The sequence below is a fragment of the Triturus cristatus genome, chromosome 10 (assembly GCF_964204655.1).
Source record: "Triturus cristatus chromosome 10, aTriCri1.1, whole genome shotgun sequence".
NCBI lineage: Eukaryota > Metazoa > Chordata > Amphibia > Caudata > Salamandridae > Triturus > Triturus cristatus.
The window spans coordinates 1,203,972,243-1,203,998,994 of record NC_140593.1 but is presented as its reverse complement, the minus strand read 5'-3'; the positions used below and the strand labels follow the sequence as shown (position 1 = coordinate 1,203,998,994).

Here is a 26,752-nt window from a genome sequence, read left to right as displayed (position 1 = left end):
ATATTGGTAGTGGTTCTGAACTCTTGTCTGCCTTTCTTTTGCACTAGTAAGTATCTGGAGTAGATACCTTGACCTCGTTGGTTTCGAGGGGCTGGCCCCACCGCTTTCTTGTGGCACAGAGTGTTGACTTCCTCTTGTAAAAGCTTGAGGCGAGACGTGGACGACCTCAGAGGAATGGATGGTGGCGGGGCAGTGAATCTGAGATGATAGCCATGTTTGACAATATTCAAGACCCAGGCGTCCGTTGTTATGCTTTGCCACTCTGCCAGATAATTTACAATGCTTCCCCCTACCAGAGTGGGTAACAGAAGAGGGGGAAGAGATAATTCAGGGTTTTGCTGCAGCGGGTTGACGTCCTCCCTGGTTAGATTTTTGGGAGTGCCGACCTCTCTGTGTTTTGCATTGCAACTGGTACGGTTGCTGATATTGTTGCAATTTGCTTGACTGCCATTGAGGGGTTTGAACCCTCTGTGCACAGAACCGTCAGTGGTAAGGGTGGAATGAACATCGTTCTTTAGATTTTTCTAATGCCACCGCTTTTAAGGTATCCATTTCCGTTTTCATTCTCGCCATTTCATCGTCGGTGTATGAACCGAAGAGGGTGGAGCCAGAAAAGGGTACATTTTGCAGACGTAACTGGACGTCTGGCTTCAGAGAAGTTAATCGCAGCCATGCGTGCCAAAGTAAAGCAATTCCGTGGCAGTAGCTGTGAGCAGCTAGAATGGAAGAGTCCGCTGCTGCCCTGATGTCTTGATTTGACACCATTGCCCCTTCCTGGACAACTTCTAGGATATCTTCCTGGTGTTCTTTTGGGAGGTTGTCCGCAAAGTGGAGTATGAATCCCACAAGGCACGGTTGTACCTTCCTAGAAAGGGCTGTGGCACTGCCACTTTTATGGAGGTTGCAGCCGTGCTGCAAAACTTGCGTCCTCACAAATCCACCTTTTAGCTCTCCTTATCGGGGGGAGAGGTAGCAGATGGGTAGAGAGGGGTCTTGATGAGATGACATATGGGGTTGAGATAGGAGAGTCTTGGCCTGTGGCTCTGATTGAGCCAGATTCAGACCTCGATGGAGGGCATAGTGCTGTGTCAAGCTGAGTGGAAGCTGGAGACGGCTGGCAAAGAAGGCAAGAGGGAGAGAGACTAAGGGCCTGATTATGAGTTTGGCGGAAATGGTTACTCCGTCACAAACGTGACAGATATCCCATCCACCAAATTACAATTCCTTTATATCCTATGGAATTTGTAATGTGGCAGATGGGATATCTGTCATGTTTGTGAAAGAGTATCCCTTCTGCCAAACTTGGAATCAGGTCTGACGCCTGCCTGCAGAATGTGTACCAAGCACTACCCCAGAGGATACTGAGGATTCTGGTCTGAGTGACAGTGAGGATGAACGATCTGCACTCAGGAGATCAAAAAGAGTTAGGGTACCTTGTCAGAGGTATTCATTCCTTGAATGGACATATTTTTCAGCAAATGACACAGAGAGGAGATTCTGTGATTTGGAGGTTAACCGTGAGTTCCCAGTTGAACCTTTGTGAATCTGTGCTCTTTGCTGAACTATGTTTTGAATTTGCTTTGCTATTGAATGGACTGACCTGAGTTGTCACTGGCAGGATCTTTACACTGAACTTTGATCTGTGTTTTCATTTCAGAATTAAGAAAATTCCCTATACCTGAGGCAGCAGAAAGAGCGTAAGAGTATCATTTACAAGAAGACGGAGTAGGGTTAGGGAAGACTCACGAAAACTTTCTAAACAATTTCATCATTCGATCCATGGACTTTGTTTTGCCATTTGCACAAGTAGAAACATACTGAGGTTAGATTTCTCTCAGTGGTCTGATTTTAGGGAAGTCATGGAAACCAGTATTACTAATAGATGTAGGCGTATATCAGCTGGTGTATTGATAGCTATTATTGTAGGACTAATTTTTGCTTTTAGGGTTATATTCACTTACACTTCCTAATTTATTTGAACTTAGGTCTAAGACTACCCATAGAACCCCAATTCCTAATGATGATAGTGTGGTTACATTTGACTTTAAGTCATTACATGTAGATTCATTAAGAGGAGACATTTCCTCAAATGTTTAAGTTGCTTTATGAATATATTGACGCTAAGACTGACACGCAGTTACCCGCCTCAGCTGCAGAAGGGATTACCTATCACCATATTCCTCTTTCATATGGTATTACATGTAGTCTTTTAATGAGTCTATTTTATGGAAAAGGGTGATTTTCACTATTATTTTTAGAATTTGGATTTACAGCTTTCTGAAGTTACCATGTTTAAGAATTTGAATCGCCGCCCCAATGCCAAAGAGATCGATACAGCTGATTGTTTATTAAAACCCATAGCAACGCTAGATACTGCTTTTGCTCATAGGCATAATTTGACTTGTTCCTTAACTGATGTTGAAAAAAAAATTGCTAGATTCCGTAGAAGATAGGAGAAGGGTAATGGATGCTACATGGGAAACAGGGAGGGATATTAAGTATAGAAATCAGTGGGCTAAAGAGGAAACACAAGAGAAAATAATGTGTGCTTAGAGGTAAATCTGCAGTTCATACATAATTTAAGGGAAATAGTGATTGTGATCACATTTTTGAATTTGGGAGAAATTGGCCATTGTTCATGTGAGATCAAGATTCAGTAATTCCTGGAGTCTATTATGTTTGTGGGGATCACGCACATTTTACATTTCCCAGAGGGCGGTATGGCACATGTTAAGTGGCAATAGTCGCCTGAAGATTTATCATGTAGAACCTTTAGATGATCCAGGGCGGGGATCACAAGTTAGAACAAAAAGAAATAGCAGTGGTTCTGAAATGATTGGAGTTATATTTGATGCATTGATTCCTTCTGCAGGAGTAGTTCTGATTGATCTCAAAATTATAAAGTTGTCCACTATAATTGATAAGATAGCAACTAGAACTGCAAATTCATTGTTGTCCATGGACACTGAAATTACAGCTATAAGGCCAATGGTGATGCAGAATCCGCCTCACGTTAGGCATCTTTCTCACAAAGGAAGACAGTCTGCCAGAGGTGGAACGTTCAGCAATGCTGCACCTATATTCCTGACAAGAGCAAGTAGGTGAAAAAATACATTAAGAATATTACAGACTTAAAGGGAGATTTAAAGGAGTTGGAAGCTACAGGTGCTTGGGAAGCGACTGGAAATGGGTTTGCAGAAGTAGGCAAGTGGTTTGGAAACCTTGGGAGTGGAATATTTGGCTCCATTTTGAGACTCCTTGTCATAACTGTCCCTTTTGCAATCTGTCTGTTTGTAGTGTTTAAGGGGTACAAGTGTATAGAAGTGAAAAGAAACACATAGGAAAGGAGGAGAATAAAAAGAGAGAGAAAGGATGTGGAATTAGAGGAGTCAGTGTACATTTTATGACGAGATGAAATACATGGAAAACTCCAGAGGAAAAATGTTGAAAACATCAGGGTTTTGAGCTGGTCTCATCTGATAATATTCATGTGTTGATTGTGATGGCTAACATTGCCATTAAAGGGGAGATTGGAGCAGTGCAAATTAGGCTCTACCCTTATACGTCACAAATATTCAATTATGTACTCATATTTGACCTTATATTCACTGAGTGCCTTAACTTCATTAACAGGTGTAAAGCAGTTAAATGCATTAAGGGACTAAAATTATTTTAGGGGCTAGAGATATATACATGTATACATTAATGTACAGTTGGAACGTATAAACATGTACTTTCTTATTCACGTTTACATTTATTCTTGACATTATATAGTATGTATAATCTCATATTTATAAGTGCATATTAACTGTTAACTTAACTTAACTTAGCCTAACTACAGGCCTCAATTAAAATGCATTTTGCCTTGCAGGCATATTTTCTGTTTCTTTGCAGGTGTATTATCATGATTCACGTTAGTTAGAGAAAGGCCTATAGTTTGAATTAGATTGCTGATAGTGAGGCCTGAAGGGAAGAATTTGGCAGTGAATGTGGATAATTAATGTTTAAAAAAGGCCTGCTCGTCATGTACCAGAACGGAGAAATGTTCAAGGTTAAGAATTACAGTCCAAGTTTCAATGTGATGGGAAACTGAAGCTTACATGCCAACATTTTAGAAGAAAAAAGTGGGAGATTTTAACAAAATTATCGGAAGAATGTACTTCTCCCATTGGCTTCTATTGAGGCCTGAATCGGATCTATTGTCATGTATGGGACTTGTAAATGTGCTGCTGCAGGATCGGATATTAGAAATGCAAGCATAACTAATATACGGAGAAAGAGAGAGGGAAGGCATAGAGCGAAAAAAAAAATGTTGAGCACAGGCCTGCAGGAGCAGGTTCCTTGCAGTGCATACTCCGGGTCACACAAGTCTAGTCTCTGACGACAGAAGCTCCCAGAGGAATCAGACTTTTGCATGCAGGAATCAGGAGACGGGAGACTAGCCTTGAAATCAATAGTCTCCCGCCTGAATCAGAAGGGTTGGCATGTATGCTGAAGGAATGTTGCAGATGCACTCATGTAACAATTTGGTTGGTTCCTAGTGGTATGAAAGGAGATAAGGACGCTTCTGAATCTCCTGATACATTTAATTGGTGTTCACACAGAGGAGGCAGAGGTTCCCTTTAGACTTCAAGAGGTACAGACCTCTCTGCCTCTCTCATTTTTGCAAATGTGAAACATTATGCTAACCACTTATTTCCTTCTTCCATTACTTCTACTAAAGTCTAATCATTCTGACACCTTCTAGGCTCCCTAATTAGAGACCCTGGGTAGATGATTCTGTGTGGCTATCACAATTCTGTGTCTCATTTTACTGCGGCCTAATCTACTGAGATATTTCAGCTTATCTGCTCTGCTGCTGTATTTTTAAACTTACTCTTGGTCTGCTTATATACTGATAGATTGTAACTCCAAAATCCCTTTAACCCTATGTGGCGATTCATGGTCCTTATTGCTCCTTATTGTGAAGTTACATTGGCTTCACAAGTTATAAATGTATTGTTGATGTCTTCTCCCTTTCAATGCTTCATGTCAACCAACACAGGTCCATTCAACCAACAGGGAAACATCTTTGAGGACTTCACTAAGAGATGTTTTTAAAAATACCAGCACTCCTTCTGAAACTAGTCATACATTTGAACCCCTCCTTCCACACATGATCCAGGATATGGATGTACTTCGTCGTCTTCCTGGGGTGCTCTTTGAAGTCCTATCAAAAGGCACTGCTGTTCCATCAAACACATGGGATGATTGTGAAAAACCTTTTAGTCAATCTTTTCCAGCAAAGAATGGAACTGGATGATGTGATCTGATGGAGAGTCTGATTGTGAGAGTGTCCTCTTCTTTAAGTATGGATAACGTTTCTTTATTCTTTCTCATCCTGGTGAATGCCGTCATTCTCTTGTTTGTCAACAAAGACCTCATTTTCCTCTCATCTGGGTCTGTGTCCTGAACACCATCTTGTGAGCCTTCATCTTTCACAACTCTTGCTGTTGGGGGTACTGGTTGGTGCACTGGAATCTGCGCCAATTGGTCTGGATAACATGGCATATGAAGTACAGAGAGCTGTGGCTGAAGTGAAAGTGGAATATGTTGCTGAGGTGGCTGTGGTGGTGGCCACTTGGAAGAATAATGATGATGCGACTGAAGGCTTTCATCATGTACTAGAGGTGGCAAAGAAAGTGACTAGAACTTCCCCACCGAAGGTTCTCTGTAATATCACCAAGGTTCACAGTGACTAACACAATCTGTATTGCGACACTGAAATGGGGGACCCTAAGAAGAATTCTCTTTGAATCCTTGTGGTTGAACCTCTGTGTCTCTATCTTCTGGTGACTCGCCATATTTGGCTTCCTCTTACTAAGGCATGTAGTGAGCATCTTGGTGTGCTGGGCTGTACACTATGTCGTAGGTTTGCCCCTGTTTCCTTAAATCCCGTTCCAACTACAAATACAGGATCTGCACTGTCAATTGAGCTTACAGTGTCAATACAAATACAAATTAGCTTGAGGAACCTCCTCAGAAGGCAGAAGGTAAGGTCTGCTGTCACTGAATGAACTGTCAACAGGATTGCCTTCAGTATCATTGCCGGGACTGTATACACCGGTGCTGCCATAGATGTCTTGAGTTTGGTAAAATATGTTCCCTTCAAATTCCCTCACCAATTGTATCGCTGCACCCTAGTTCCTTGCTACTCATGTATTTGTATGTTCAGTACCAAGCCTCATCTATCTGGCTGTGCCTGCTTCCTCCTAACTAAATTTCTGAAGTTAACTATAACCACTTGTGTGTCTCTATTTCTTGCTCCTCTTCCCCTTTTCCATTCTTGCTTTCTGCTTGATCTGCAAATCTCCATACTGATTTACAGAGACGGAGCATGAGGAGTGGGATTCCCATCTTAACAACAGCAGACCAAAATCCAATAAAAGTAAGGTTTGCGACAGTAAAGAACAGAGCTTTTCCAGGGACACAACCATTACATGCAGTAGAAATGTACGCAATGATGGCTTCTATGGGGTGCAGAGAGCTTAGCACAGCCACCTAATTGACTGAAGTTTCAGTTGTTTTAAAGGGGGTTGATATGTTGCTAAACAGAACCTGCTGTTGGTCCTGTGGCCTTTTAACACTGTTTGTTGATATTTAACGTTATGTGGGATTCCCAACTTGACTAGTGGAAATGATGCAAGCATGTGAATGTGTGACAGACCCACTGGTTACTTAGTGAAATTCAAGCAAGTGAAACTATGATAGATTCAGTGCTGAAGAAATACAAGTGACAGGACTTAGACAGCAGAGATAGCCATCAGCGAAATGTTTTGGATCTTTTACACCACAGAATTCCAATCCACAAAGATGGCAAAGTACCCAGCCAATGGGTCAGACATGGGTCAAAAGGACTGTAATATGACCTTTACAGTATCTGTCACTGGTGCCTCTGAACTTAGACACGGTTCAAATTGACTATAATACAACCTATACAGTAACAACAGCCTTTGGTATCAATGGAATCTGATACATTTTTGCTTGATGCTCGCAACTTAGTACCCTGACAAACCCTACCTGATTCTTCAGTTGGGAGAAAGGTAAATGTCAGTTATGAATCAACAATTCATTAATAAAGGAACAGCTTTGCGAAAGGGTTAGGCTCCTTGCGCCCTGAGCTACCATCTTAGGTTTACACTTACCAAGGAGATGTGACCAGATGTTGCCTGTCTCTGTGTGTAGCCGAAAAATGCTTAAAAAGCAGGCACGGAATGAGGGCAAGGGAGGGCGGTGCCCATTACACAGGAAGTCATTTTCTTTCAGCCAGTCAGGCAGCCGGTCATATGGCAAAACAGACCATCGCCCCTCCCAGACCTGATGAGAGAAGGAAAAAGGGAGTTTGTTATCGATCAGTTAGAGAGGGCACCATGAACAACGTGTATCATTTGCTTAACAACAGCTTGAGATTGGCAGTAGTATTACCAAGCTTAGTGTAAAGACCTGGGCCTTTGCAATTATTACTCACATTATGACAAAAAGCAAGGCTTGCATCATGACCTCAAGCCTTTTTGTTGCATGTCAGGGTGCAAACTCAGGAGCCAAGACCTGGGGTAAATATACAGACCTCATACGTTCAGAGGTCATCGCTTGAGCCTTGGCCTCCAGTTCTTACATTACATGCCAGAGGCCATAATAAAAATCCTTGCATTGTAACCACTAATTATTTGCCAGAGGGCTCTGGCCGCTAGTCCTTCCTATATGACAGATAGGGGGCAAGACATGGGTCTTATTGAACAGTCCTTGTTATATGCAAAAAGGCATGAACTGTGTCTTTTTTAGTTTTCCTCCACAATTTAGCTATTTGACTTGCTGTCTGGACCCTTTTCATTGTCCATTAAGTCCAAGGGAAATAAACTGTCATGCAGCCTTGGTTCACATAATTGACTTGCAGTGGTCAAGCCCAGGCTCTTAATGAGGGATCACTATCAATTGACCAGGTTGCGACCTATGACCATTTGAGTGAATTCAAAAGTTGATTGCCTAGTCCTTGGTTGGTGAAACTGGCACTAAACACCTCCAATGAACATTCCTTAGTTCCAGGCCTGAGCCACAGTCATGAATTCTTGTGGATAGCCTTTGGCCCAAGATCCTGTTGCTGATTCCAATGACGCATGGCCTACTTTGTGACCTATGACCCTGCCAATGAAATCCAAACAACATTACCTTGATCCTGAGTGACGGCATATCAAAGAATCACCTGGAATAGGACCCAATTCTGACTTGTTGCCAATACAAATGAATTCCATACAATACAGCCTTGTCCTTCAGTGGTGAACATCTTAATACATTTCCATGATTATGATCTATATCTTACCATATGTACTTTGCAACTAAATTCCCTGGCACTATGCTATGTCCTTGAGTGGGGGAACTCTCACTGTATTCGCAGGGATAATACCTTATTCTTGAATAGTGACTTCTCAACGAATCCCAAAAGGTATAATCCACTTTGTAACCTATGATTATGCCACAACATTTACAGTGATACTAACCTGACATTGAGTGATGGGCCTCTCAGTGAATCCCCATGAATCTGACATACGCCTTAACATTTGATTAGGCCAGTGTATTTTCAGTGGTACTATCTTGTTCATGAATGGTTGTCATTCAATGAATGCCCAAGAATATGCTACTATGCTGCAGTGTTTGTATTACATGTATGTACAACACACCCCCTGGTCTTCCAGCAGTTAATATTCACCTTCAAGACAAACTGCCTGAATCTCTCTTTAGAGGTGGTAGTCTTGAGCGGAATTGTCCTGACTTTGAAGTCATCGATCAACCCTTCCTCATCCTCTTCCTCCTCATCCTGCAGGGCTATACTGGACTTACAGCTCACGATCGCTGCACTGCTCTGCAAAACACATAAGAGGGGGTTTCGTATTCCTGGTAAGCTAGGGCAAATATTACACAATGCCCACATAAGAAGTAAAGACCATATTTATCCGAATTTGTCCTATTACAAAATTGAGTTTTGAATATCGTCTTATCAAAATATAATTTCCAGGGTATTGACTTACACAATATTGTGAAGGTAAGTATACATAGGTGCATAGTCTCAACTCCAATCTATGTACCTTGACAATATGAATATCACAAAGGTACGAATATGTACACTATTCTTAACTCCACATCTATATACCTTGAAAACATGGGCATCATCATGTTACGCAGATGTGGAATTAAGAACGGTAAATCTATGCTTACCCATAGATACTTGCTTTCACAATATTGAGGCAGTTGGTAATGTGGATATGATAATATGGCGGGGTAATATTTTGTCACTTGAAATTGTGACAAACATTCTCACTGTGGAGGTAGTTTAGTCCTAGCCCTATTTAATGTAAATATTGGCCTTCACTTTAAATTAGATCACTTTATTAAAGTCACATTATGTAGAAAGAAAATAGCTAATGTGTGGCCTACTTTCATCTACATTTAAGGAGGTAACTTGGTTGAAATTAACACTTTTAGTAGAAGAGTAAACACCACCTTTACTTAAGCAATTTATGTACATCTGTATGTTGTTCGTATGTATGTATGTATGTAATTTTATCTGTACAGTGCAAATCTAATTGAAAAGCAACAGAGAGCTGAACAAAGGCAAGAGCGAAAGTAACAATACACTCGTTTGCAAAGGCAGTTCTGACTGTAGTGAATGCTAACCTACCATTATCTAAGTGCCTTTTTTCAATACTTGGCATGCTCTAGCATAGAACAGCAGCAGAATAATGAAGACATTTATATCTGCACAGTCTGAGGAAACCAAAAACATTATTCACTTAATTCTCTGGCCAAAGGGTGTAAAGTCACTGGGGAGGATTGCTTAAATGCAATCACTGCACTAACCTCAAAAAGATAGTGGTTGGAGTTACAATGCATATAAAGGAAGGGTATTCATGCCGTTTATATTTTGAAAGCTTGGTCTAATGTGCTTGAGCAAAAGATCCAAGAGGGAGCAAACTATTTAGAGTGGATACCAAAGGCATTGGGATCTCAACAATGTATATACTCCTCAGATGCCTAATCCGCGATCTATACATTAAAATATACGAAGACCCTTTTTTTAGTTGGGCCATTAGAGAAATAAATGCAGCATAAGGTCGCTGAGTAAGTCAAAAACAGTGAAGCAAGCGGGAGAGTACTAAGGTTTCTCAGTTAGCAGTTAATATGTGATCAGCACTCCCAATATTGTGGCTATGAATACTTTGAACATTGAGATGCATTTGGATAGAGCCCTGTGGCATTTATATTCACAACAGCAGGATATTAGAAAAAGCCATTTGAAGCCAACTGAGGTTTACAAACAAGTTCTGTGATTATAGGGCACCTCAAGAATTACCCACTCAAGGACATGGCTTGGAACCTTTTTACAAGGTTAGCAACTTTTTTATATTCCAGGTAAACTACATGTTGTCTTTTTCTGAATTAAATTTAGACACACTCTATATCTAAAAAGGGCAAGTTTCTGCAACAGGTATGCAGTCGCTTGAAAAACCTATCAGAGATAAACAAGTAGGCTTTTTGGCAAAAGAATGAACATAATATATGACTCAAAGCAGAGTCATCAGACTCATCTTTAGTCTGAAGAAACATGACCACATTTCAGTCAATTCATCTAAATTAAATTAACTTTTTATTAAACAACAAACTATACTATACACACTGTGTGCCATCTGGAAGTGTACACATCGAACACCCTCCTTACTACACAGGCATATTTGTATCAATCAAGACCAAAAGAAACATCCAATCCTACAAAGGCACTAAGCCCTTCAACTCCAACTGGCAGAGAAAGACTTGGTGGTAAATGCCTCGCCTCATCGGCAACAGACAATAGAATGATCCTGCCCCCTGTTGAAAAAATGGCCAGTCAATAAAAAGCTTTAACCCCATTTTCAAACAAATATTTATTAAAATAACTCTAACCCTAATCAGCACCTAAACTTTTCTTTTGTTTCTGTAATTGGATTTATCCGTGCATTGTCCCGTTCACTTGCTCCAGCCTCCCCACCTGTGCCTTGAGACTAGAATTGTTTTGCAGTACATGCTGCACATAAAAAGTAAATATTTATAAATTACCTTGAAAATCTGCCTAGAAGCCGTTTCTCTTGGACATAAACTAAAAATGCCTGTTTTTTTGTGTGATGTGCCACTTCTAATTATGGAGAAAAAAATTACTACTGGTCCACTATTTGGGACTTCCTGCTTGATGATACGCCCTCACACCAGGAACATAATAACCCTCTTTTTCCCTTGACAGGTTGTACCTTGAACCATACAAACAGTAGGTAGCTCCTATGGGGAACCCAACACCACAAGAGATGGGACAGAGCTATACACATAGGCCGCCTTTTTTAGGGAGAGGCCAACCGAACAACAGAACGAGACGGAAAGGAGTGACCTGGTTCGACCAAGAACGTCAGGTACACACGAGAAGCATGACGAATGCAAAACCAGGGACCAGTGCGACAACCTTGTCTTCAACTTGACCGACATCACACTCACGAAAGAACAGGAAGACGTCCTCAACAAAGGCCTTAGCTATGTCCCCACACCCCCACTTGATTTATTCAAATTGCAATGTGAAATGGCAGATTTCTGCAGAACAATTAAACTGAAAGCCTTTTTCAGTAACCAAGAAGAAACACCCAAAGATGCAGACACAACACTTCGTCGCAAATCGAATTTTTGCCCACTGAACCATCAGGTTCCAGTGGAGATCCTTGCCTTTGAACAGGCCGTAATGAAGGAAGTTGAAGATCTCAAAAATGCCGCCAATAAACCTTTCATCAATTTTTCAAAAGCTGAACAAAAAGCATTAGACTCGTTACGTCTGAACAGCGAACTGGTGATCAAACCAGCAGATAAAGGTGGGGGTATCGTGCTACTAAGTAAAGAAGGTTATAACCAACAATGCATAGACCTTCTAAGCGACACCAAATTCTACCAAGTGATCACTATAGATCCTACCCCACGCCTACAGAACACGATCGCATTAATGGTCGATGAAGCAGAGACCAATAACTGGATTTCAAAATCAGAAGCAGATTTCCTACTGACCAGATCCCCCCGAATGCCGTACTTCTATTCCCTTCCCAAAATCCATAAGGAAAAACGACCACCTCCAGGTCGCCCTATCGTTTCGGGAATAGGGTCTATCCTAGAACCATTATCGCAATTCGCTGATCACTATTTAAAACCATTAGTACAGCAGACCGCTACCTACTTGAAAGATACAAAAAACCTTTTGAACCTTCTCCAGAATCTACAATTTTCTGAAGACAGGATGCTTCTGGTTGGTCTAGACGTTGAAAGCTTATATACGAGCTTGCCCCAACAGAAGACTCTAGAGACCCTAGAGGCACTTCTATTTAACCAACAATGGGAGCACAAAACACCACGACACTTTGTACTCGAATGCTGCAGATTAGCACTAACAGAGAACCACTTCCAATACAACAAAACAATTTACAAACAGTGCCACGGAACATCTATGGGGAGCACCTTTGCGCCTAGTGTGGCAGGGCTGTATGTCAGTGACTTTGAGACAAACCATATCTTTGACATTTCGAACCCTTTTCGAAACAGAATAGTTTTTTGGAAACGCTACATCGACGATGTGCTCCTTATATGGGAAGGGGATAGAGATTCCCTAACTGAATTTCACCACTGGCTGAACGCAAGAGATATGTGGTTAAAATTCACATATACAGCAAGTCCTAACAGTCTGGACTTTCTTGATGTCACTATCTTCATCGAGAATAACACTATACACACAAAGACGTTCTTTAAGTCAACCGCCAAGAATAGTCTCTTGTCCTACAAAAGTTTCCACCCACGCCCATTAAGAGACAATCTTCCTTATGGGCAATTCCTCAGGTTAAGACGTAATTGTAGTGAGATGAGAGACTACAAACGTCAAGCCAAGGACCTCAGTGAAAAACTCCAAGCAAGAGACTACCCAGTAAAGACCATTGAAAAATGCCGTAAGAGGGCCAAAAATCAACAGAGAGAAGCGCTACTTGAAACCATCCCAAAAGAACCGACACCAGATCTGATCACCTGTGTGAGTACCTACAGTACTGCTTCCAATAACATCAAGAAAATCATAAACAAAAACTGGAAGATCCTGACCTCTGGATCTCTGAAATGGCCGAAACCGAGGTTCTCGAATAGAAGGACCAGGAACTTAAAAGATCTACTCGTCCACACAAGACCTCCAGAGAGAACCATCAAAGAAATTCCGCGAGGTCCATGGAACAACTCACCCGTAACGGGACACTTCCCATGTGGCACCTGCTCAGTATGTCACCTAACAAAAGCAACTAAAACATTGCAACTACTACCTGACCTGAAATGGACAATTAGAACACATACAAACTGCAATACTACGCATGTAATCTATATGATTACCTGCCCTTGCGGTTTAAGATACATTGGCATGACCACACGAAAAGCCAAAATGAGACTGGGAGAACACAGAAGCAATGTGAGATGCAAGAAAATGACCACAAAGATGAGCTGCCACTTCATAGAGCAAGGACACACAGTAGATGATCTACAATGGATAATCTTAGAGACTCTAACCTACAAAAATTCCAATGCAGAAAAGATACTGTTCGAAAAGGAACAAAGATGGGTGTACCGTCTCCAGACACACAGACGAGGACTGAACGACAATATCCCGTGGCTCAGCTTTAAAAACATATGATTGATACCACACATCCACCGACACAGAGCATATTGGGAACCCCAGCAACCTGTCTAAACTGACTGTTCTTTTGACAAATCAAGAAAGGAACATGATCAATATGGGCACTGACCTAGGTGGCCCGACGTTTCCGCTTGTCAAAGAATAGAGGTGGCCAAATGGAATTCCCCTCTCACAAGATCCTTTGCAGTTCAGCACAATGACCAATGCTGCAAACCTCGTCCTGGGACAACAGTAGAGAGACCGCAATGCTCTGTCGCACAGAGACGTCATACCTATGAACTGGGACTGACCAAATTACTAGTAATTTGCACATATGACCCACCGAGTCACGATATGCCTGGAGAAGCAAGGATCGTATCTAATTGAGTAATTCCCCACCACTCACCACTGTCAAAAGAATGTCACATGATAACATACGACAACTGTATAGAAGTCTTACGGCTCCTTTGAGCTCAGAAGGTACTGTGTATCGAATATTCTTGACATAAGCTGTATGTCAGAAAACTTACAAATTACAAAATATGATCATAAATTGGCGACTTAAAAAATAGAGTTCTACTTTATATATCAGTAAACGAACGAATTTCTTCTCCTAGTCGAAATTCTTCTCCAAGTCTTTTCTCCGTATCTATGACCACTCCGCCTATTTAAGAACCAGCAGACCCGGATTCAATGTCTTCACCGGGTCCTAGGAGGCAGAGTCAGCACAGGTCCCAGACCGACGCCAAAGAGGTAATGGCAGGAGATCGAGAGCGCCGAGAGCACAAATCGAGAACACAGAACTAAAACGTAACGTATTGCCCAGATAACTTTCTTTTCAAGCATTACTCTTTCTTTAAACACCACTAGAGCGTGAAGCGACTCCCCAAGAGTACCCGTTGTGGCCTGAAACAAAGGAGACCAGGTAATCACGGAATCTTTTCACCTTGTTCTGTGTATTTCTATGCTTTTTCGCGACTAGGAGCCATTTGACAATAACGGAATAATGCACTGCACTGGTCAATAAGTCTATTTTCTTGCTTCCACTGGAGAGCTGCTTCCGTTTAGAGTTAACATGAATGTACCGCCTAGCACAATCGGTCTGAACCAAATCCATAGACCGTATACTATTGAATGAGGCCATACTCAATTTTGATTAATGATTTGATCCCAAGTGATGACAGAGATCCCAGCCACCCTCATAAAACGTTCGTAGGTGCTGTTCTCTCGAACCCCTCAGCCTCACTTTGCGCATAGGGGCGTACAGAGCATACACATCGTTTGTGACAATGAGGTGTTGGTCGGAGATTTGGTTATCATCGCTTTGGGAATATGACAAAATGGATTGTGTACGGGATCTGCTTCTTACAAGTAAAGGAGGGACGAACTTTGCCATACCAGGGGTTCCCCATTGGGGGTCTCTTATAAACAAAGCTTTGCCATTTTATGATTGCATACAGAATGAATTCGTAATGATTTTATGTTTTCCCTTTTCTTTCTTTCTTTCCTTCCTCCCACAAACATTTCCAATCCATTGGTTTTAGATTGAATGTGCATTCAAAAGGAAAAGTTTCCCGCACATCCACAAGGGAGCCCATAGTACGGGCCTCTGTTTTGCACCAGGTCCTGAAGAAAGCCCGCTAGACCCGTTTGGGCTGACGAGGGCTGAAACATGTCGACCTTTTTTGGACACAGTTTTTAACCAGTGCACTTGACCATAATCAGTCAGATACGTGCACAACGAGAATACATTTTTATCTTGGTCTCGAACCCAGTACCAATAAAAATATCTACTGGCTTTACGAGAATTTTAATACACATTTTTTCTTTATCACGATCACCTCACTCTTTTTGATTCACGATCACTACTGTGATAACCAGTGGTTAAAGCCTCCGGGTGGAGGAAGCATTGGATTGACCCAATGATTATGCGATCACGTTGAAGACCACATTCAGCGGAGAATCAAGATATACCGCTAATCTCGATCCCAACTAAACGTGAATGAGGGTTTCTTATAAGGTACAATGTACTGTCCATGCAATACCCTGGTTTCCCAGGACCAGTGATCCACTCTACAATTGATTTTTTTGATATTGAGACAAGGAAGCTGAGTGGATCTAAGCCCTTCTTTCTCCCTCCAAATTGATTTTTGAATGAAGGAGCACTTTAGGGGCACCATATATGTGCGGGGTAGTTAATCATTATATTTTCTCGGTCCTGACGGAGCACCATGGATCCTTAAGACCACTAGACAGGCGCGAAACATGTTGACCAATTACTGAGAGAGAGACTTACACGACTACAGGGTACTTTTCTTTGCCCAGTTGATGCACACTGACTACCAGGGTTTCTTTTAAACAATTATGGTAGCATTTGCATGTAATAGGCTTTTATTCCTGACAGGGCAGTCCATATATTAAAGGATTGCTTGAGAACTCCCCAATCAGTTTTAACCCATAGCCATGCACTCACTACTCCACTGCACTTAACACCTCGCTTGCATTCATCATACAGCAATTTCTAAAAAAGATCTCTGCCAAAGTGACCCTTCGGGGGACCTGTAGGGCACTGCAGCGCCTGCCCGATGAGGAGCACTGCCCTATGATAAAGCATGACATCCCCTTGGGGATGTGTAAGGGCAACATGGAACAGTCTTGTTGACTGTCTCCATGGCCTCGCTCTGGTCGCACACAACCTCTTCAGATTCTTTTTCTTCTTCTCACAGGAACAGAAGCCCAATTTTTAAGATTGTGATCTATTCTTAGGAGTAAGGGCTCTGGACCTTCTACTCCAGCTTCCACCCCCCCCCTCTTTTCTCTGTCAAGGAAACCAGTTGAGATTAACAAAAATTACTTACCTGTAATGACTGTTCGACCAGCATTGGTACCAATCATAAATTCAAAAGCGACCTTCCCTGTCCCTTTTACTAATATAGGTTTTTTAATCCTTTCAATTTGGCCATGAAATCTGAACTTTATGAGCTTCTGAAGTGCCTCGGCACTCTATAGGGTTATGCAATGCGTTGAATCGGCAACACACAGTGCAATGGTAAAGAGAGTGTTTCTATTACTTCTACTGTCCATTACCTCCAAAGGAGGTATGTAGGCTGATGACAGGAAATCATTCAAGCATATGAATCAATAAATGATACCAATGCTAGAGAACATAGCTAGAGGTGAGCTGCTTTATCTTCCATTCGATTTCACGATGGCTTGCCAGTTGGTCTTATATCTTTTTCTACATGTGTCAAGAGTCTAGGTGGCATACCCTCCCAACGTAAAGAGGTGGATAACATGGAGAGCTTAGCAGTATTGGCCCTTCCTTTACAAAGATTTAATATTTTATCTAGAGAAGCATAGAAGCAGTACCCATCTAAGAGAAGGTGCACAACTCAGAAAGTGTGTATTGTTTTAGGTCATTTATGCTATATTATTACGTTGCAATGTCACATTGTTACTTTCCTGGCAATTTATTGGTAGGTCACTGGCAAAACACAAAGGAAGAGTTTGCATACTGCAGGAATCTAGGGCAGTAATTACGCATTACCCATGTGGGAAATTAATACCGTTCTTATCCGACTTTGTTATATTCTTAGTAAAACCTTAACTTCTTTTAAAACTACCCAAATATAAGGCAGTAACATGAAAGTGGTAAACACTATACTCTGACTAGACACCACCATAGCCCAGATGACATAACAAAAGTGCATAAGAATGGAGTTCATAGGTGAGCACCACCAAAGGAGAAGGCGACAAGCAGCATGCTAATCTGTAAAAGATACTGATGCAGGATAACTGTTGTTACATGTAAGAAACTTGTTCATTCCCCAGCATTGCTTTTTTCCCGCAAATTCACATGATTGAATCAGAATAGCAAGCAGTTTATAATACACACATTCTTTTTGAGAAGAGATAAGTGGGTTATTAGTCTCACCTTACTGAAACAGGTTGTGAAGAACGTCTTGCCCTATTGCCACTCTCTGGTTACATTCCTGTCTAGGCAATAGTATGTGGCAAAAGTCTTATGCTGTGTAATGTACGAGATCTGAATATTTTGAAAAAAGGTTTTCTGCATATTGAGCTGCAAGGGTTGAAACGCTTCTTGTTGAATGAAATCTAGTTCACCCATTTACAAGATGGTTGGTTTTGGCATGGAAGAATGTGATACATGCTGAGATCCATGCAGATATTCCCTGCTTAGATGCCATCCTTCGCTTGATAGCCGAACGAAACGAAAACTTGATCTGATAGTCTATTTTTTTCATTTTGGAATTCAGAATTTTAGACAAAGTTTGATGACCACTGAATACAGGAATTTCTCTGCTGGAGGAGTCAGGTCCAAAAAGAGATATAGTGAAACAATGGGCTAACTAAGATGTAAGAGTTAAGGAAGGTTAGGGAAGAACGTGGGATCTGTGCTATACACAGCTGATCTTTTGCAAATATGAAGGTAAGGTTCCCTGACGGAAAAAGCTTGAATTTCACTGAATTTCCTTAATGGTGACAATGCTTTTTGGATCGGACACATGTGGAGTTGACAAAACAGTATAAGTGGGAAAAAGAAGAACATGATCTGAAGGGGGCAGGTTATCTTCATATTGTGTTATGAGCTGGGCACACAAGTAGAGCAGAACTAGATAACCTTGTCTCGTGTGACGGGACACCTTCGATGGTAAGCATTTGTGAACATTCTGGGAGTGGACCTGAGAAAAAATAAATTTGTGATGTCTTGGGTGATGGGATTGTGAAAATATGCATAAAAAGGTCTACAGAAATCAGTAATTCTTCATCCAGTTGAAATTGTAGAACATCCTCCAGGGCTACTATCTAACAGAACTGCTTCTTGAAAAACCTGTTTAGAAAACGGAGGTCGAGGATGGGTGGCAAACCTACTGTCTTCGTTTTCACTAAGAAAAATCTTGAGTAGAAACCTTTGTTCCATTGGCATTTAGGCAGCAATTCTGTTACTTCCCTCAGTAGCAAAGTGAGAATTTCTTATTAGAACTCTTTAAGGTGTTCGTACTTCTTCACAGTTGGTGGTTGTTTCAGAGGCTTTTCCATAAATGTTAGGGTATGGCCAATTTTGATGAACTCTAGACTCTCTGGTTATAGTTCCCCGGCAGATGAAGATGTTAACAGTCTATGTGAAAGTCATGCTTTCTTGGGGGGACTTACAAGCCTCTGCTTGGGTGCAACACTTGTACGGGAATGTTGCTCGCAAGTAAAAGAGTTAATGCAGTGACCTGTGTGTTGAATAATGTGGCAACGATGTAGTGCTAGCTATACAAGAAACTATTGAAGAATCATAACAAAAACTTCAGGTTCGCTAAGGCTTAGTTCACTAAGCACCAAACTCCAGGATCACAAAATCAGACCAGAGAAGTATTTAAACTGCACAAACAGAAGGCGCCTCCAGAAGCTAAGAGTAATGACACAATGTATCCAACTTTTTTTGTAAAAAAAAATCAATAAGTGGGTTACCTCCTTTCCCCATCCCTCCATCAAACTGGATCAATCAGTAGCTACATCCTTGGACTTCTTTCAGTCACTTCAATGCATCTCAAATGGCATATCTGTTGACCCTGATGTCTTCATCCTTTCCACTGGATGTATGTCCAGTCCACCAACTAAAGCAATGTCAGTACCGCTATTATTCCATACTTGACTATCCTTTTTAAGTCCTCTCTTTTGACTGGTAGTGTACCTAAGGAATGGAAGATGGCCTTGATTACCCTACCTCTAAAGAAATTATTCCTTGATCTCAATATCATGGCCAACTATCTATCGCCCTATCTCACTGCTTGCTTTCTTTGGCCAAGCTCACTGAAACTATGGTAAATAACACGGTAACAGCCATTAGATCGCATGCGTTACATGCATGCTATTACAACGCGGTCATTACAATGACTGTGTTGTTACAACGCCAACCATTACATCACAAGTCGTTACAACGACTTGCTGTAGGGGGTAGAAGGTGTTGGATTTGCAATCCAACACCTTTCCTGCTGTTGCACAAAATGGAGTAGGAATAGTAAATTATACTAGTCCTACATCCAGCGCGCCCCCTACAGCAAGTCGTTAAAATGACTTGCGATGTAATGGTTTGTGTTGTAACAACACGGTCGTTGTAGCGACCGCGTTGTAATAGCATGCGATGTAAAACATGCGTAGCAAACGTATGTATTCTAAATAAGCAGCTGACCTCATATCTTGAAACTGACCATCTCCTACATGCAGTTCAATACACGATTCTCAACTGAGACCAAGCCATCGAAGGCCACCACAATGTCAGAGACATCCTGGAGAAGGAGGGATGGGGGCTCTGATCTCATTAGGACAGTAAGCAGCATTTGACACCATTTCCCACTCCCTCCTTCTTCAGAGGTTAGAATCAACTGGGATTTGCAGTGAGGTACTTGCGTGGTTCTCCTCTTTTCTATCTGAGTAGACGCAAGCAGTACCATTTGGAAAGTTTTGATCTACTCCAAAACCAATTACCACTGGGGTGCCACAGGGATCGGTTTTAAGCCCTACCATTTTTAACCTTCATGTCTTCTCAGTAACCAAATTCATAGAATCTTTTAGCACTATTTTCTACTCTTATGCCAATGACACTCACTTGATCATCAGGTTATAGAAAGAGAGAATGCCAGGAATTTTAGGAATTGACTTTTTGCTGTCTCCAACTGGATGACGGTTGATTATTTAATCTTGAATAAAGACAAAACAGTGATTGTAGTCTTTGGTTCTGTCTCCTCCTGGTTACAAAATGGTAACAAGGCTTGTTTGGGTCTCTACCTACGCCATCTTATCAGGCTGAGAATCTGGGGATCAGGATAGACTCTGATCTGTCCTTCAGAGAACACATCAGCAATACAAGTAAAACAGGATTCAGGCTCCTGAGAATTATTAGGAAAATCCTGCTTTTCATTCCTGTCTCAGTAAGAAATAATATCATACTCGCTCTGATTCTATTTATTGAGAATTTATAATTGCAATTCTCTCTTTGTAAGTTTATACGACTACCTTCTGCACTGACTTCATCAGTTTCAAAATGCAGCAGCTAAGTTGGTGGTTGGTATGAAGAGAACTTCCTCCATCTCAAAGGCATTGGTGAGTTTGCACTGGCTCCCAGTTCTGAAGAGATGCCATTTTAATGCACATGGCTTAAGTCATACGATTCTCCACAAACAATATCAGCACTCATTTCTGACTCCCTGGTTTACATGGTACCTAACAACACACAACCAGGCTCATCAGGTTGTCATCCCTAAGCTCTGGAAGGCCAGAATGGGCTGCTGCTCTCAGACTGTGGTGAAAGTGAATGCCTGGAACTCCTTTCCCCTGGCCCATCTCTCCCAACAAAATCTTATGGCCTTTAGAAAAGAGCTTAAGACCGTCTTGTTTATCAACAACATCTGAGTCTTGTTGCCCACCCTCTGCTTTTTCAGGGGCAGAAGCCACTTAGTTGTCTCCTCCTTGAGTTCCTTTCTACCCTCTCTGTCCACTCTAGCAGTAGAACACTTCGTTCCTAAAGTAGCTGTTGAGCACTTTATACATTTCACAATCATCGCCATCAACAGCAGCAGCAGTAGACAACCCATTATTGGGCATTGTTACAAAGATACTTTCATCAAGGTTTTTGTTAACTCGTTCCGATTGTGCTTCTGTTGGAACTGCCAGCCGTAGGGTGGTGCTCCCCCAAACGTTTTGCCTTCACCCCTCCTATTTTTTCGGACCTTGTTTTTGTTGGCTTTACGACTCTGTGGTGTTTGTGCTCTCTCCTTTGCACATGGCAGAATTGACGTACACCCATATGGGCACATTTAATTTACTTTAAGACCCTAGTAAAGTGATACTCAGACCTCAATTCTTCAGTACACATCTATACCTGTGGAAGACTCAGAAGAATGACTGCTGTGCTGCTCTGCTTCCCTGATGTGTTGGCCTGCTGCCGTCCTGCCTGAGTGAAGGACTGAACTTGCCTCTTGAACCCAGGACCACCAGAGTGACTCCAAGGGCTAGTTTCTTGCCTCCTGACTCTAAGCCTCAGGGACAGAACATGCTTTTTGATCTAACCAACATCTGGGCTCTGCCAGCTGTGAGTTCTACCCTCCCAAATAGTGCCATCCCAGTCCTGGACTCTTGGAAATTGAACTGAAGATGCTCTACCAGCCCCACATGCAGCACAATGCTTTGCCGACTAGAAACTGTACATTGGAGCCGCTTTGCGACGCATCACCTCAACAAACTCCACATTGGGACCACTGTGCGTTTTGTATCTTGCGCGGGAATTTGCATTGTAGCCCGCAGTCTTCTAGGAACTGCCGATGCGCAATGCATCCTTGATGCAGGCCTTCACATTGCAAGCCCCTCATCAACGCCATACTCGATGACAACACAGGACTTTGCATCACAAGTCCTGCAGCCTCTTTGGAACCAGCTGGTGCGTGACGCATCCCGATGCAGAACTTCCCATCTCATCGAAAGCATCTTCGATGATGACGCAGGACCTCACATCACAGCTTTGCAGCTCTTAGAAATAGCTGCTGAGCGATGCATCCGGAACGTGGGACTCCACAATACTCTGCAACCAGGACTTAAAGTACTTTTGTTTAGAGAGCCTAACTGGGTCCCTGTAGCCAGGCTGCACTCCATGGTATCCAATGACTGGGCTGTCTCTGAGTTTGAAGTGATCTGTCAACATTAGGGATAGGCGGAACTCACAGAGTTTTGCTACAGGAATTCCGCAGAGTTACATAAAAACTCTGCGGAGTTCCGTGAGTGGACGGAATTCGGGACGTTGTGCTGCTCACGCCGATTTTTAGCACCAAAAGCTTGTTCCACACTGTAAAATCATTCGTAAATGGCACCACGTGGCATGCCAGGGGCACTTCTTCTTTCTTCCACTTTAGTAGAGCTTCTACTCGAGCTGCAGCTATCTCAAAGCGAATGGTCACAACCTGGCACAACCGTCTGCGTTGAGAAATATCGCCAAGAGGCGTACTACAGCCCACAAATCGTGCTTGGGGACACAAATTCCCACTCATACTTGCCAACTTAATGTTGGCAAGCCATGTGCAAAACATACCATCCACCATGTAGTGGTTGGCACAGTTATGCTGGAACTCTTTCGCGAAGTGGGCAAAACTCCGCAAACTCCATTGGAGGAGCGGAGTTTATCACCTAGCCCTAGTCAACATATTGCTTTATCACCAAAAGGCAAATCCAAGTCTTAACTATGGACCTTGAGATACAAAGACGAGCTTTCGCTCATGTTTAAAGCCTCAAGACTTCTGCCACTGTAAACTGTCTAATAACAGTATTTGAGAACTCCATGGCAGACTCTGTTACTGCATCGGAAGTGAGCACGCATTCTCGTAGGATGGACTTGGGCCCAGCTCTTGGTCCTTTGGTCTAAGGAAAAGGTAGAGCTAGAGAACTCAATCCACCAATCAATATTTGTTAAAGCGTGCAGCTGCATTAAACAGAAGCACCCTGGTGCTCAAAACAGACAACAGAAAGCTTGCCGCGTTATCTTAAAAACTAGGCAGAATCAACCAACCAGACTTTGAGTTATCTTTTAAAAGGGACCAGTGGCTCAGACCGGCTTAAATTTGGTGACAAGCTGTTCCATAGCTTAGCTGTCAGAACTGTAAAAGAGCCTCCTCCGTGGCATGTCTTCAAATATTTGGAAACCTCGTCAAGTGGAGGTTGTTAGACCTGAGTATTCTCTCTTAGGTATAGGGGGTCAATCAATACATCAGATAGCACAGGGCACCTCCGATGAAAGCTCTAAAGGCCAGCGTCAGAGCTTTACATTTAATGCGCTGAGCCACTGGAAGCCAGTTCAGCTGCCTTAAATGGGGAGAGATATATTGGTTGCGAGGAACTCTCCTTATCAGTTTGGCCGCTGCATCCTGTATTATCTGTAGCCCGCATATAAGGCTTGCAGGTAGGCCAGAGACTATTTGAGTAGTCCAATTGAGAAGATACCAATGAGTGGACTACCATTTTGTGGGTCTCTTCTGGGACTAGACGAAGGAGCCTCCTTAAGGTTTTAATTTTCAGGAAGCAGACCGATAAAACGTGTTTGATTTTGAGTGGCGAAGGAGAGTGGAGAGTCAAATATAATGCTGAGGTTTCAGGCAGAAGGAGTCGGTGTTGGGGGGAGGATTAAGTTCAACAGGCCACCAGTGAGTGGGCAGCAGCGGCCCTTTTTGATGGAAAACTAAAACTTCAGTTTTATCAGAATTTAGTTTCAGACAGCTTGCCTCCATCCAGGCTGCGACTCCTTTGAGGCACTCTTTGTAGCTGTAAAAGGCTGCCTCTGAGCTATCTTGAAAGAAAAAAAGCAACTGAGTGTCGTCTGCATACGTCACAACCTTAGCACCTCAGGTTTCGACCAGATCCGCGAAGGGGGAAAGGTAGATGTTGAACAAGAGCGGGCTCAGGACTGATCCCTGCAGTACTCCACACAACAGCAGTTTGTATGATGAAAGAAAAGTGTGGAGGTACACACGTTGGGATCTGCCCTCCAGAAAGGATTTGACCCACAAAAGGGCCTTGCCCTGAATACCTAGATGACTCAGTCTGTTCGACAAGGTGGAATGGGACATCCTGCTGAATACCACCAACAGGTCAAGAAGCAGCACCATGACAGGTGTGCTATCATCAAGATTCTCCCTAACAAACTCAGCCCCCTCAAGGAGAGCTATCTCCATGCTAGAGCCTGCACGGTAGCCCGATTGAGAGTCGTGGAGAATGGAATTAGTTTCCACAAAGGGAGATAGTTGTTGATTGCCAATTTCTGCAGTACTTTAGCGGGCCGTGAGAAGTGATATAGGTCTATAATGAACAAGACACCAGGGTCTGCATTCGGTTTTTTAAGGAGCAGCAGGAGAGACGCCTCTTTCCAACGCATAGGGAAAAAACCAGACAGCAGCGACACATTCCATATTTTATCAAGATAAAGGTTGCAGTGCTTAGCCATCACCCTAAAAATGTGCGGATGGCAGGCGTAATCAGGGGAAACTGACACACATTTTTAGCTCAATTCAGAAGATTTCTACAGATATAGGATCAAATTCTGAAAAGAACAGCTTGAAACTGAGGAGTGCACCGGAGGGTGCATTCCCCACATAAACCAGATTGGAAGCTTTGTGTCCTTTAGATGCCTCTGGGAAGGTGGTATAAAGATTCTAATCTTCTCATCAAAGAAGACAGAGAAGTTTTCACAAAGTTCGGCTGTAGGGATGATGGCAGTTTTAGCGCCTTCAAGGAGATGAAAGATTTCACAATTTTAGACACTTCCCTAGAAAAGTTAGCAGCCACCTCAATATGACAAGCAAAGTACTCTTTCATTGCATTATGCGTTTTCTTGAGAAAACTGCTTAGCACTGCTGGGGTCCTATGATTTCCTCCGGTTACGCTCCAATTTCTTGCAAAGGCTTTTCTCAGCCCTAAGGGCATGGCAAACCCAGGGGGCAGAAGGTCTAGAATTTTTGCCTAATGCTTTTTCAAGGGAGCTAGAAGATCTAGGGATTAGTGATCAATTTGTTAAACAGAGTGATATCTGAGTCAACTGTCCCTTGAGAAATTGGCGAGGAAGAACTGAGAGGCTAAGCAAAGGATTCTTCAGAAAGATTCTGCCATTTCCTCTTCATCTCTGGCGGGTGGGGGCAGAGGGGGGTGTTTGATCCTAATAGGTGGGCATGTTCCCTGAAATGTGAACAGAACACCAAAGTGATGAGACCAGACCATGTGCTCCAGGAAGTTGACCTGCATACTGGGCAAACTTGAAAAAATACATCATATAGCCATTTCTATGAGTGGGGGCCTGGACATGATGGATAAGACTCAAACCAGCCCGCACTTGAATAAGTTGGATGGCTAGGGCACAGTTGCATGAACATTAAAAACTCCCGAGAATCTCAAAAAAATGTCAGATTAGAATATTGAAGAGAGTATTGTTTAATGCTGTAAAATTGTGCGGCATAGCAGCTGCTGGGGCAATCAGGAGGCCTATATATCAAATGGCCATAGAAATAGAAGGAGGGGGTCAATTTGATACTGAAGATAAGACCCTCAATATTTCCACACTAGAGGTGAGGTGAATGCTTCAAATGTGTCCCTGAAAATAATCGCCACCCCACCACCATCTTGTTCCCACAGCAGATGGCGGACAGAATATGGTAGCCCTGGTGGAATCACCATAGCCAGGTCAGGATTAGAGCTATCCTTCAACCATGTTTCCGTTAGGAATACAAAATCCCATGTGTTGTCGGTCAAAAGGAGAAAAAGTTTGGATATATGTTTGGGTAACGACCTGCAATTAATGAGGCAAGCTTTAAAACCCACTAGGACTTGCGGTACAGCAAACGGTCTATCAGTGGCAGCAAGGTGGCGCAAGCCTTATGGGTAATCTGCTATGACTTGGCAGTTCTATTAATATTTAAATATAAGCCACAAACCTCACAAGAGTAAATTCCCTGCGCTTCTTCCCAAATCGATCCATGCACCTGCCCTCACAGTCTTAGTGCAGGGAGACACTGGTTTCCTGGAGCACTGCTGGGGGATTGCTAGTATCACAGAGTTTGGCTTAGAATTTTAAGTGAGGTAAGTAGGAGTATCATCAAGGCATTTGTGCTTCTTCTTTGGATTGGGTGCAACTTCCAGGATGGTGGGCAGTGTCTAAATCAGAGGGTTTTCTGCTTCCCATATGTGGTTGAGGACTGGGATTGTTTTTAACAGAGTTACAGGTTTGTTTTACAATACCATATAGGGCGCACTATTTTTCCTTTATTGCCATGGGTAAGTGAAAACGTTCTGAGGCTCTTTCTATTAGACTGTACAAATGGGCGAAGCCATTTGGTGGTTAATTCTGCCCTTAAACATAGGCCGCTTATTCATAACACTTCTCCTGTGGCATCTCTAGAGGAGGGCTAGGTGGGGCCCGGGCACCGGCTCCATTTGTTCTGGCCGGCCTTGTGCGTCACCACCAAAGGTGTTGAC

At 42.5% G+C, this 26,752-nt stretch overlaps 1 protein-coding gene across 1 annotated transcript in view; it reads right to left on the bottom strand.

The window, feature by feature from the left end:
* Nucleotides 1-26,752, bottom strand: part of LOC146797065 (adiponectin receptor protein 2-like) — a 324,514-nt gene that overhangs the window by 283,137 nt on the left and 14,625 nt on the right. The window contains exon 2 of the mRNA XM_085631498.1: nt 7,185-7,356. Within this exon, the coding sequence (XP_085487624.1) occupies nt 7,185-7,356 (172 nt within the window). The remainder of the gene's footprint in view (nt 1-7,184; nt 7,357-26,752) is intronic.